This window comes from Schistosoma haematobium, chromosome 1, assembly GCF_000699445.3.
Source record: "Schistosoma haematobium chromosome 1, whole genome shotgun sequence".
In the NCBI taxonomy this organism is placed as follows: domain Eukaryota; kingdom Metazoa; phylum Platyhelminthes; class Trematoda; order Strigeidida; family Schistosomatidae; genus Schistosoma; species Schistosoma haematobium.
Window position 1 is genome coordinate 54,937,203 of NC_067196.1, and position 13,888 is coordinate 54,951,090.

General features: G+C 38.5%; 1 protein-coding gene across 2 annotated transcripts; it reads right to left on the minus strand.

Moving 5' to 3' along the window:
- Nucleotides 1–203: 203 nt before the first annotated feature.
- MS3_00001628 (uncharacterized protein) lies at nucleotides 204–4,651 on the minus strand (the record flags this gene model as incomplete). 2 transcript variants are annotated; one of them, XM_012945062.2, is made up of 4 exons in its annotated part: nucleotides 4,601–4,651; nucleotides 2,760–3,729; nucleotides 2,157–2,224; nucleotides 343–447 (listed from the first exon to the last, which is right to left on the minus strand). In XM_012945062.2, exons 1-4 carry the CDS (start codon nucleotides 4,634–4,636, stop codon nucleotides 343–345), a joined length of 1,179 nt encoding a protein of 392 aa, XP_012800516.2. In that variant the 5' UTR covers nucleotides 4,637–4,651. The 2 variants fall into 2 exon arrangements, with proteins under 2 accessions (XP_051074521.1, XP_012800516.2); XM_051209093.1 differs by having other exon boundaries at nucleotides 204–447; nucleotides 2,157–3,729.
- Nucleotides 4,652–13,888: the final 9,237 nt, after the last annotated feature.

A 13,888-nucleotide genomic window follows, 5' to 3' on the forward strand; every position in this document is an offset into this window, starting at 1 on the left:
AAGTGGGTTACTGGCTAGACCTTCAACAACTAGTCAAAGTCCAAGTCCCGAAATTGTGTTGTAAGCCCTCATACACAAAGTGCAGCACAAAGCTGAATACGCGAACCTGAGCTAGATGAGTGAATCACAGCTGTTCAGGATCGGTAACAAGCGGAGTATATTACCGAATGGAATTTATTAGCCGCTGGAATTAAAAATGGGAATATATAGATATATTTGTATTATGTAAATATGTACGGGTTTAAATTAAATAAATATGAAATATTAAGATCTTAAATGGTATAAATAATAAATAGAAAATAAAGGATACTGAAATTTATGGAGGATGTGTAGCTTGACAATTTAATGATCATCTGTTGATAGGGCCTGATTTTCCACACTTAATTCAAATGATTCATACTTCTGTAGTTCATTGTTAAATTCAGCTAGCCATGAATCATACGCTTTCTATTGCATGTAGGAAAAAATAACAAAGAAAACGAAAAATTAGGATCATGAAAATAAAGCTTTTTACTACAATTGAGTAATCAAAGTTAATTGGCTGTTTCCAATTTTCGGCGCATAGGGCAGTCAGACATACTCAACATAGAGCCCGGCATAAATGTAAGTTAACCCAAGTCATCATAATTGTATTAGTAAGGACAATGAGAAAGGCTAAACACTGAGATTATCCGGGAAGGAATGGAAAATTATACATATAATGTATTTGCGCGCTAAGCTATTGGTACACAAATTTAACTTCAAAACAGTAGACGAGACCATTACTATCCTTTTATTCCTTGTCCTGTTAACTAGAGTAAAAGTTTTGTGGATGGTTACCGTACTAGAATTAAAATACATTTAATTTAGTCGGTTATAAGACGATAATAATTTGTAAATTGAGCATTTGTCACCATACACAAATCATAGTAATAATCTACTGAAAGTTGACCCTAGATTCACCTTAAACTCACCCTAAATCGATATTGACTTTCCCATAAGCTGTGCTTGGGGATTAAACATCCCTAACACTATGGAAGAAAACTGGATAAAGGGCGAATGCATCTGAAATACTGTGACCAAGTATAAGCCTTTCCACACATTATCTCTCGTCACTATGGTTATATTTATTTATTTAAACACATAAATATTGGTAAAAAGGGGCACCGAATACATATGCGCCACAAGTCACGTGATTTGTGTGGGCCGTGATACTGCTCGGATGACAAAGCCGAAGTAGATGGTTTTCCTAGGGGCCACAGCCGAAGCCTTCGACCTAAAGGTATGATCCACAAGGCAGTAGAGCAACGTCAGGAGATGATGTCCCATAGTAGCCGGTGACCAATAATTGGTCCGTATGCCATTTGTTCCCTCAGGATCCAGGAGCCCATTTGCATCATTGGTTTAGAACCAAGGTTTTCCAACTCCCGTAGGTGGACCCTCCATATCCACCGACCCGGGTAAAGTGCCGGACATTCAGTTTTCGTCCTCTCAATTTCGTAAGCAACAACCCTCCACGAGAAGGCAGTGAGTAGGACTTACCTGACAGTGGCTGTATACGCGTGGCCATGTGAGAGTGTAGTGAAAGAGAACACAGGTGAGGACAACCAAATGTATTTGAACACAAAATTACAGAATGTTTGACTAAAATTTGAGAACCAATGGCTTTCCATTTCCGTTCTTTCCCTCTCGATCTTCCACTGAAATACATACTATGTCTGACCATCGTTATATATTACGTATGTGGATATAAGTAGCTCTCACCACAAGAGCATTTCGAGAGGGAGAGCTGACTCTCCTCACCCTCGGCCGTACCAGGGCATTTGGAGGCTTACCAGAGCGGACTCAAAGCAAGTGGTATGCACCTATCATGACTTTGTTCAGCACCGACTGACGCAATATCTTGGTTTGTTCGCTCCCAGTTTTCTTTCATTTTGAGTTAGATGAATATCTCGCCTACGTCGAAAATGACATAAGTTTAAAAAAGATTGACTGAGCTTCCTGAGTCCGTGTTAAGATTGCGTAACGTACCAATTTGTGACTTAATGACAATGAAGAAAGCCCTTACTACAGAGCTACCGCTCTACTGAATAGCTTAGATCTACGTGTTCGTGCAATCAATTTTATGACTAATCATACAGTAGTACAAAACAGAATAGCATAAAGAATCTACAAACCTGTCTTTCACTCTCAGACGCTTGTTTACGTCTTCGATTGCTGCTAGAAGTAGATTCTTTGCTCAAATCTGGAAGTGAAAAATTAAAAAACCAGCTAAAGTTAACTTCATATCATGTGGTTTATGCAATACCTAGAACACTCATTTGGAGTACCAAATAACCTAGGAATAATTAAGATGTTCGGAATAAGTACGTTGATTTACTTCATATAATGGCAAAAGAGCTTAAATGATAGACTACAAAACTTATTTGAAATGTTCAATACCGATTTTATCGATCCCACAATTTTCCAATGTATTAAAAATATCGAGAGGCATGATGGCGTTAAACAAACTCCACCTACTGTGATTCGACGATTGATCGGCAAACATAAATTAATAAGCACTTGGATTTATTACTGGCAGTTTCAAAACTATAACAACACACCTGAGTAAATCAATTGAATTTAAAAGTGACCAAATAAAAACTTGTGTAGAGACTGAACCGAAAATATTGCACAGCTTAGACTCTACAATTTGTAAGTATGAACCAAAGTGGTCTAATCATATACAGGTTCCAAGGCATTCAAAATAGTATAATAAAAACCAATAACTACAACCTAACCTTGAGAGGAGCTTTTGTTATTTGTCGTACCGGAGTGTGGATTAGAAGAGGAAGATGAGTTATTTGGTAAATGGCTTTCCAAAACTTGACTGGAATCATCGTGACTATTTTCGTTTCTTTTAATTGAGGTATAATTTATCGGAGTTGGAATAAGTGGATGACATCCCATAGTCTGTAACTCGGTGTTAGCATTCGACATTGCTGGAGTTGAGGCAATTTGCGGATTTAAAGAAGTCAGTGTTGTTTTGGAATATCTTGGGATAGATTCTTCTAGATTATGTATAGAAATACATTTCCTACATTCAGGAGTGTTTGAGACGCTACTAGTAGCCTGACAGGAATCACAAACCTTTTCATGAAAATTGAGAGGAACCGTTTTACTTTCAGCATAAGGAGAAGCCTCTTTTGTGACTGAACAAGAGGTTGTCAAACTCCCTGGACTAATTAGCTGGTTAGATTCAGGGAAAATTGGAGCAGACATAGGATTTACTGTCTTTGATACAAGTGGAACAGCTGTCACGATCGATTCAGGCGTGCTTGCATGTAGAGCGCCTTCGTATCTAGCGTCATTAGATTTTCCTGAAGGGATATATTGTTTTGTGAATGCTGTTGATGCAGGCCACTGCTTTGACTTTGATTGTTTGGGGTTGGCCACCTTTACCTTAACATTTGAGTGCGTTTTTCTAGTGTGCTTTCTGGTTACATCTTTTGAACTGTCAGGAATAACGTTCTCTTTGTTATCATCACTATCATTGTCTATAAAAAGATAGGGGTCTTCTGGAATAATCGGAGTTTGCTTTCCTTTATTAATCCGTCTACTTCTCGATACATCTTTACAGATCAATGGAGGAGTTTTAGGAATTGTTGGGCTAGGTTCACAGATGTTATGTTTGATCTTTCCAGAAACATTAACACTGGTAACATAAGGTTTCGATTTGACGTCGTTACCTTTCTGTACACATTTAAAAGTCTACAAAAAAGCAAAACTGTGAGCACTAGTTAACTCAGTTTGCACAGATATTACGCGTAATTAAGATAACAGACAGGAAAATATCTAATGTCTGAAACCGTGAAACCATTGGATGGTCAGTGACCTAATATGCCAAAACTCCACACTGAAGGTTTGTCATATTGTTATATACTACTATCTCACTGAAAAATGGTCGTGATTATGAGCAGTTTTTTCAGTCTTGTCTTTTTTGTCAAAGACAATGGGTATGACAAGCAAGTAGACCCATGCCTAGGAAGTTTTCAATCAGTAACATTATATCATTTAGTACCAATCAACCAATATTGAACTCGATATTTTGGAAACCAACAAGTGATCATACCATATCAAAATTCGGCCTGTGACGAAATTTACCAGTTATTCTACTCAGATATCAAAACCGAGTTCAGATTCAAACCTGTAATTTCACAGTTGAGTCCATTGCTTCAACTAAGAAAGCACTGACTGGGTATTGTTTCAAAAAACCTTAGGTATGAATACATATGATGCACTTGTAACATTCTTGGGTATTTTGCTCTAGATAGGATTAAACAACAAAAGTAACATCCGTTAACCTTTCTATGGCAACTGTTGTAGTTAATTACAATGTGCTTCCTAAAATAATCTACATTCAGAAGTGTGAAAGGTTACAATAAAAGCAAACGTTAATTATCCAATATTTAGGGAAAACCCTCAAATTTCCCTAAAGCTGGGAGATAAGATAGGCACATAGAAATAATCGCGTATTTATATGCACAATATACTATCCAATGCCCTACCTAATACCGGCTTATTGCGGCTATCAGATGGTACAACTATTTACCTTATTTATGATAAAAACTAGATTAATTACCTTACTCGCTCTGCGAATGGACGATCGCAATCTCATAATGTATCAGAAAATAAAATCTAGCAGTCAAGTCACTTGTCATATTAGCGTGATGGATTTAAACAAGCAAAGTAGTTGTGGTTAAAAATCTCTATGCTAAAAAGCTGTCCCGAAATGCTAATTTCGCATGGCGAATCAGTCTTACTTATTCAATAAAGAGTCAAGTTACACCTGGAAAAACCAGATTATACGATTTTTGAGACAAAATTTGTTGGAACGTTCCCATCACTGTTGATGCAACAAATGCGGTAGAGTTACACGTCACTGAAAATTGAATTATAAGTACAATCCATGAGTCTCAGAAAGAGTAACAGAATAAGAACTCACCTGTGAATTAGGTACTGGTGGGGATGTCTACTGTGAGTCAAAGAGAAAGACTAGGACAAACCAGAACCTAAGGCGAACTGTTTACGGACGAATTTTTACTTACGAAACCCCTCTTGACGAAGAACTAGCTTCAGGAGTAATTTTACTGTATTTGCTACTCAGTGTGGACCTCAACAAAGACAACATACTTGTAGTGTCTGATTGATCCTGGATTTTGAACAGAACTTAACATCTCAAACAGCATGTTATATTGGATCATCTTCATCTTCATAATAGCCCTATTCTCCTAGGAAATTCTTACCTTCAACACATACATGTCTTATTTTTGTATTCTTGTGTATACGTACGTTCATGAGCTTTGTGTGTACTCATGTTTGTCTGTCACTCATTATTTTGTCAAATGCCGGTCCCTTTTCCACATTAATCATTATCTATTTTGAGCTATGATGACTCTTACGACGAGTGGTATGGTGAGTTGAAATATTTGTCTTCTCATGCCTGTTGTTCCTCTTCGTTTCTCTGTCTCTCTCAGAACATTATAGATATTAAGAGGTGTATCTATACAATTGGACAAATACATGTGTAGTGACTCACATTTATCAAGAGAACACGACTGGTTTAATAAAAACAATTATTATTATAACCAACTGTACCAGTGTTTTTTTTAATGTGCTTTTGTTTGACTGTGCCAATGACAGCTATATTGTGCTTCCATTCTTATACATACACTTTAATTGTGACTTCGCGCGAATTCGGTTACTTTCTGTAACCAAGCTTGTATCCTGGCACGATCTCGGTATCCTTTTGATACCACGAGATCGCCAGTGAATATATCTCGATGTGGTCCATTAATTGCCTTCTGATATTTGGCCTCTCGGGGATTTTATGGATTTATTTGGTTATGTTCAACCTTCGCCTTCTGATATATTTGGCACGCGATCCTTTGTAGCGGTGTTCATAGTCAATCCCAACTCGACGCCACGCTACACATGTTCACTATGGTATGCACAATCCAAGACGGAAAACTGAATTCAGGATGCAAACAATTGTTTAAAAGGATGAGTTGGATATCCTGGAAAAGTGTAAAATGCAGCTACCCGTCAAAATGAAATGCTCAGGATTACCATATATAGTACCGCATAAGAAGTTAGACCTTCATATTATATCTTACTGTACACAAGGAAGTAATCGAGTTTCGGCGTATAGTCCTCTGAAAAGTGAACGCAGTCCTGATATTTCCTGCCTCTTGATCAAAACAACTCAGAAAACATATCAGACGAATTCAAACAAAACATCTGTGGTATACAGAACTTCTCGGCAGGTAGCTAAATCATAACTCCACCTGAAACTCTACTACAGCTACTGCATGCGTAGGTAAGGAGGGGGTACATCATGAGTTTATCAACTCCACCATGTAGGAAACAGTGTTTCCAAAAATACACTGGCAAAAACTTATTTCAATCACTTAACTCACCCCGGAATTCAGAGTGTCTTCATTCATGAGAGTTATGATGCCTCATGATGAAAGCCGAGATTTTCAGTTTTTCCCACGAGGCCTATGTTCTTCCCAACAACCAGGGCAGCATTTAACATAAGTGTATGTCCGCACATTGCATAAAACTTGAAAGACCATTCAAGTGGCTTCAAATATGCGAAGATGTTACCTAGTGGTGCCTGAAATTAGTGAAACGCATCGGATGAAATTTGCACAGAGAAAATTAACTTTTGGAGAGACGCTGCTGTGCTCTGGTTACGAAAAGGAGAATGCTTCACATACACGAGGGGTTGCACTGGTGCTGGCCAAAAAGAGTGGAAAGCACCTGTAGGATGGGAATCTCATGGACCCAGGATCATCAAGGTATTCTTCAAAACGAAGAACGACTGAAGTTTTATCCGGTTCTATGCGCGCCTCAATCATAGCAGTAGAGAAGATAAAGATACGTTTGTGAGAGGCTGCGGTCGGCCGTAGGGCGGCGTTCAGGAAAGAGCTCGATAATCCTGATGAAAGACCTAAATACCAAGGTCGAAATTGACAACGCCGGATATAAAGACATCGTGAGACCACACGAACTGGAAGAAGGGAACGAAAATAGCGGGAGATTTCCACTGAAAATGGTTATAAATGACACCATGTTCCCTCAAAAATACATACACAAGTCTGCATGGGTCCCACCTGACCATACTAGAACAGACGAAATCTATCACATGTGCACCAATAAAGAGTTCAGGAGGTTCATGAAGGGTGTGAGAACGGAGAGAGGAGTCGATCATTACCTGATTGTGCCCAAGATGAAACTGAAACTATAGAAGAATTGGAATACTGGAGAAACGGTACAACAAAAATTCAATATACCATTTCATTGAGATAATAGGGAGTTCAAGGAACTCAAGATAGCTCTCAGCAGTAGATTCGAAGTCATACGAGAACTACTTGGAGAAGAGTAAATCATTGTGGAGGACAAAAGGAAGGGGATCGAATAATTACCAACTTCAACACACCAGGAGGTGCCTCGTCACAAGAAACACCAACTTGAAGACTAGACCACAAATGTTGCTTTATGCAGGATCCAAGAATGGAAGAACAAGAACATAGCAACTGATCACAGTCGGTTAAAATTAGAGGAGTTCAAGGCATAGACTGAATACACAGAAACCAAGATGTGATTGATGAGGAACATTAAAACTGAAAAGCTGGAATGCGTGGATGACCTAGCGACAACGCTAGGACAAGGTACAAGAGGAGAAAATATCGGTCACCTGAATGGCACAAGGAAGAAACTAACAGGAAAATATAATTAACCAGAGATATCAGTCAAGGACAAAGAAGACAAGCCACTGACTGAGACTCAAACAGATCGGGACATGTAGATAGACTAATTTGAAGAGTCCTTGGACACCCAAATTCAATTTAAAACACCGATATTGAAGCAGTAAACATAGAGACCCATTATAAGATGTCAACCCATCAGCACGTCAATAAGACAAACCAATTATGGGAAAGCAGCAGCACGACCAGACAACATACAAGACGAGGCACTGATACCAGACAGAGAAGTAACCGCAAAGATGCTCCACGTTCTACTCAGTAAGATTTGTGAGGAAGAACAAGTGCCCCCAATATACTGGAAAGAAGGATAATAAAGAAAGGAGATCTGAGCAAATGTGAGAACTACAGAGATATCACACTACTATCACTACCAGAAGATCTTAAAAACGGTGTCTTGGAACCGAATGAAACTTTCAATAAATGATCTGATTCGGAATCAACAAACTAGACTCCGTAAGGATTAGTCTTAAACCGACTAAATCATGACACTACAGGTTATCGTTGAATAATCAATTGAACGGAACTCGTCACTACACACCAGATTCCTTGACCATGAGAAGGCTTTTGACAATGTGGATGGGAAAACATTATGAAACCTTCTTTGACACATTACAGTGAGTGGCTGAATGGATTGTCAACAATACACGGAATTGATACCACGGACTACACTGAAAAGTAGTGCATGGCGGACAAATGATAGATGCATATCAGGTGAGGAGAGATGTCAGACGAGGCTCCTTACTCTCCCATTTATTATCTGTTGTTCTGGCTTATGAAGACATCCACAATTCAGAGGAAGCATGGAGTACAATGGACAGCTTGCATGCAACTAGATCATTTGAACTTCACAGATCATCCAGTCCTTCTATCCCATACATACATACATACATACATACATACATACATACATACATACATACATACATACATACATACATACATACATACATACATACATACAAATGAAGGTGAAAACATCCAGTGTAGTGGCACCAGCCTCTCCAATAGTAAGCTTCAACGAACACAAGGGAAGAACCAACATACTGAAACACTGTACACACTTGATGGCGAAGATCTGGAAGGGGAGGTGGTGGATAGTTTCACATGTCTCGTCATCATCATTCATAAACCAGGATGATCTGATGCAAATTTGAAGGCAAGGATTGACAAGGCGAGAGCAGCATTTCCACAATTGAAGAACATATGGTACTCAGAACAACTGTCAGACAACACGAAAATGAGAATTTTCAATACGAATGTCGAGACAGTTCTATCATACTGAGCTGAAACTTCCAGAACCACTACAACCATCATCATGAACATGCAAGTGTTTGTAGTAAACAGTTGTCTATACAAGATGCTCGTGATCCGTTGACTGCATTGCATCAACAACAACATGTTGTGGGAAGCAAACCAATGTCCAGATGAAGAGGAAATCATGAAAAGATGGTGTATGTGTATGGAACATGCATTGAGGAAACTGTCGAACTGCATGACGAAGCAATTGATAACTTGGAACGTGAGTGGAAACGAAGAAGATGAGGAGGATGAGGGAACAGAAATTTTCTGGAATTGGAGGTAGAGATGAGAAGAAGGAATAACAACTGAAAATAACTGGAACGATTTGTCCAGGACAGAGTTAGATGGTGAATGTTTGTGGGCGTCCTATCTTCCAACACGAGTTGTAATTAAGTAAGAAAACGTTATTAAAACAAGTGAAATTTTCGAAATATCATTGATCGAAATGAACAATTTAGTCATGGATGAAATTTATAAATTCTCGTCGTGTAGAACGTTTTTAAATCAAGAAAGACATTTTTGTAACAAAGTAACTAAGAAAAATATTCATCTGAATAACTGAAATCAAATAACTTGTATTCAGCTTCATCAAAAATGGACACTCAAATCCATGAAGTCGCACACTCGGTATGTTAATGTGAGTATGGTCCATGGGTGAACTTGAGGAAGCTGTAAGAAGCTCAGAAAGAGCCGAAGATATTCCATCCAATCATATTTTGGAAGAATATTCTAAAATCTCTGCATGTAGCTTCTCGATGGGACAATGTTAATAACCCCCTGTGTGCGGATTGAATAGCTATAACGATGATTTCGTTTTGTTCTAAAAACGTACAGTTGAACTTAATAATAACTCCTCTGCACTCACCATACTACTCCAAAATAAACTTAAACGCTCTAAATCGAGAGGGAGTATATTCATTAAAGGCAAACAAGTATACGAAGATCCCAAACTTGTCACAGAATTATTTAGTGAACATTTTTGTTTCTCACTAACTAACGAAAAACCATTTAATGATCCAGAACCAATCCCAGTAACTCCCTGTGAAATTACTAATGTAGAATTCAGTGTACAAAATATCTCCAAAGCAATCAGTACATTGAAACACTCCTACACTGATGGACCAGATGGTATTCCATCTAGCATGCTAAAACGTGGAGCTGACATGTGTGTTTTGCTTCTCAAACTATTCGCGATATCACTCTCTTCAGCGTGTTACCCTAATGCCTGGAAAACTACACATATCATTCCTAAAATAAAAACAGGACTTGAAGCAAACGTTGAAGATTACCGGCCCATAAACATAACTTCAGTGGTATCCAGAGTGATGGAAAAAGTAGTTAAGGCGGCTGTAGTCCAACATCTACTAGCTAATAATCTCATCTCGACCTCCCAGCATGTATTTCTTAGGTCCAGATCGTGCGATACATGCCTAGTAGACTACCTGAATGATATAACTCTGAAACGAGACAGCGGACTCCTTGTATCAGTCCTATTCTTAGACTTTAGGAAAGCCTTTGATAAGGTCCCACACAAAAGGCTACTCGTCAAACTAAAGTCCTTCGGAATAAACAACCCACTATACTCATGGTTTGCTTCGTTCTTAACAGAACGTAAACAGATGGTAAAGTATAACGACTGTCTCTTGTCACCTAGACCAATCACCAGTGGAGTCATCCAGGAAAGCGTATTAGGTCCACTTTTGTTTCTTATGTAGATAAACGATATATGTAACACCATAGAATTTGGGAAACCATACTTATATGCTGATGATCTCAAAATAGTATACAGCTATAAGCCTGAGACACTAAGCGAAAGTGTATCCCAGATCCAAAAGGATCTCAATAACTTAACTATATGGAGTGAAAAATGGCAATTACCATTTAACCTCAACAAGTGCGGGATCATGCACTTTGGAAAGCATCCCTATAAACCGGAACTTCACTTAAATAAAAGTAGAGTCCAAAGACTCGAATCAGCACGCGATTTAGGAATTAATTACACAGGAAGCCTGAACTTTGAAGAACATGCCTCCTCTATTATTTCTAAATCTGGACGGCTAATTGGTTTTATAATGAAAAACTTTTTCACAACAGAGGCTAAGCTTACTATCTACAAAATATGTGTACGGCCCTCCCTTGATTACTGCTCTTTTGTCTTCTCTAATATGAATATCACAGACAAGATAAGAGTAGAAGATGTTCAAAGACGTTTCACACGCCAACTGCTAGGATGTAACTCGAATCTCGATTACACAGATAAATGTAAGAACCTCTCTTTAGAACCTTTTAGGCACCGTAGGCTAAAGAACAATTAAATATTTCTCTACAAAGCGATATATGGGCTCTCCTTTCTAACCTCCTGTCCGACTATGACCCACGACCCAGTCTATAGACTTAGAAACAACGTATATACACTACTTACCGTGAAACACCAAAAAGAAATGCGTTGTAAGTTTTTTACAGTAAGGTATAGTTTATGGTGGAACAGGCTGCCAATGCCTATCCGTAACTGTGATGCGTCTATCAGATTCAAAAAGCTAATAACCCTATTTCTAGACTCTAAAGAGCTTCAACATTTCCTTGAACTCCCGTCCACCAATGAGGCACTTTATTACGGACCGCCCAGTATCTAGAAAGAACAAGATTATAACAAGTTCGACTGTTACTAATATGAATATAACCAAATCACAGAATATATGGCTTATCCTTTCCTATTATTCATTGTTTATTAATCATGGCCTTATGCTCCTAACCCCCACTTTCAGTTCCCAAATCTCCCTACAGGTTAAATGTACATTATTCTTCCTAAAAGTCATGCTTTTTTTCTATTGCAAGTAGACAGATAACTCACTAAACTTATGGATGCTGATCTTTTTTTTCTTGTACAATTTTATACCCTCTCATATCTTTTGATTTGCTATTAGTCCTTACTTCTTTAAACCATTAGTTATTTTCATAGCAGTGTGATATACTAATATGGACATCTAACCCATAAAACAGACTTTCCAACTATCCGATTTGCTTGTAACATGGAACTAGTAGAGACAGTGTATTCCATCTATGGGCTTTGATTAGAGCAGTATTCGTACTTACCACAAACGTAAGAGAGCCTAACATCACAAAAGGAGAGAGGGTGGCGTTGCTGACCAGCAAACATGATGGTGGGGAGATAACTTCAATCCACTCATGTCTGTAGGGCAGAACATCTTGCTTAATTACGGCTCCTTATGGTTTAGTGTGATGTTACGAACTTAAGGTATTAATGCTGATTTATCATGCAAAATACCTCATTAAATCGTGTTACGAACGTTGAATTGGTCTCACTTCCTACTCAGTAATCCTATTACAAACAAACAAGACAATTCGATAATATACGAAGCCTACTCAAGACCCTATGATACCTAAAAATTAAAAAAATAATAATACAAAAAAAGATGAAAAGGGCTCAAACAGCTTCGATAAAAAAAGGAAGATAGTCAATTGTATATCACAATACTGTTTCTAGCACCATATTTTATTTTATAACCACACATAATCCCATACTCAGCTCCTTTCCGAATCGCCTACATTTGTCAGTTGTATGTCCACTCACACCTTGTTAACACTTATTTTCTTTAACCTATTAAATGCTCTTTCTTAACAAATACCTTAATAAAAGAAAATAAGACTGAGTAATCATACCTTAAGCATTCCTTCATGAATATTGGCCACTCTGCCTCTTGTGTTTTCTTTTACTTGCTCCCTCTTTCAGCCCCCTTGAGATATGGAACATGTGAATTCATCCTGCACCATCCTTAAAGCCTTGGATATTCCAAAGGGGCATAAGGTTGCGATTTCTAGAAGCTCATACATTCAATAGACCTATCCTTGACCAGCAGTTGCACATTCGCAACGCGGCTTCAGTTTCAGTTTCAGTTTGGGAAGGACAGGAGGCTTGATGGCCTATGTTAGTCCTGGCAATGGTGGTCTCCCAGTTGATCCAACTTCCTTTTGAAAGAGTCGACGGATGGAGCCTCAACCACGTGTTGAGGTAGTGAATTCCACTCGTTGATGATTCGATGGGAAAGTCGATAGTCAGCTGACAAGTAATTTGTTCTCGGCTTGTGAACCTTTTTGGAGTGTCCTCGTAAATTCTCTGTTTTGGAAGACAAGAAAAATGAGGGCATATTAGGTGTAAATTTATCACTAAGCAATTTGTAGACTGTAATCAAGTCCCCTCTAGTTCTGCGATATGACAACGGGAAAAGGTTCAGCTTGGCCAGTAGAACTTCATACGGAAGCTTCGCTATTCCGGGAATCAGCTTAGTCACCGTTCTCTGAACCTTTTCCAGAAGCTCACTGTCTTTTTTTAAGCAGGGGCTAGCCGCTTGTATGCAGTACTCAGGTTTAGGATGTACGAACTCAGTATACAAAGTCAAAATCGTTTTAGCGTTGACATGACTGAAAGCCCTACGTATTGTCCATAAGGTTATAAAACCTTTGGCGGCTATTGCACGGCAGTGTGCAGTAGTCTTTAAGTCTTGACTAACGATGACTCCTAAGTCATTATATGTCTGGACGACAGGTAGCTCAGTGTTATTCATCGTGTATGTATCTGTGCCTTGATGACCGATATGCATCACAACACACTTGGAAGTATTTATCGGCAACTGCCAGGTTTGAAACCATTCAGATAACTTCTTCAGGTCATTTTGAAGTTCTAAGCTATCACTCTTACATCGTATCGTTTTCCATATCTTGACATCGTCAGCATATAGCAAGACCGATGATGATAGGAGACGAGGAAGGTCATTTACATA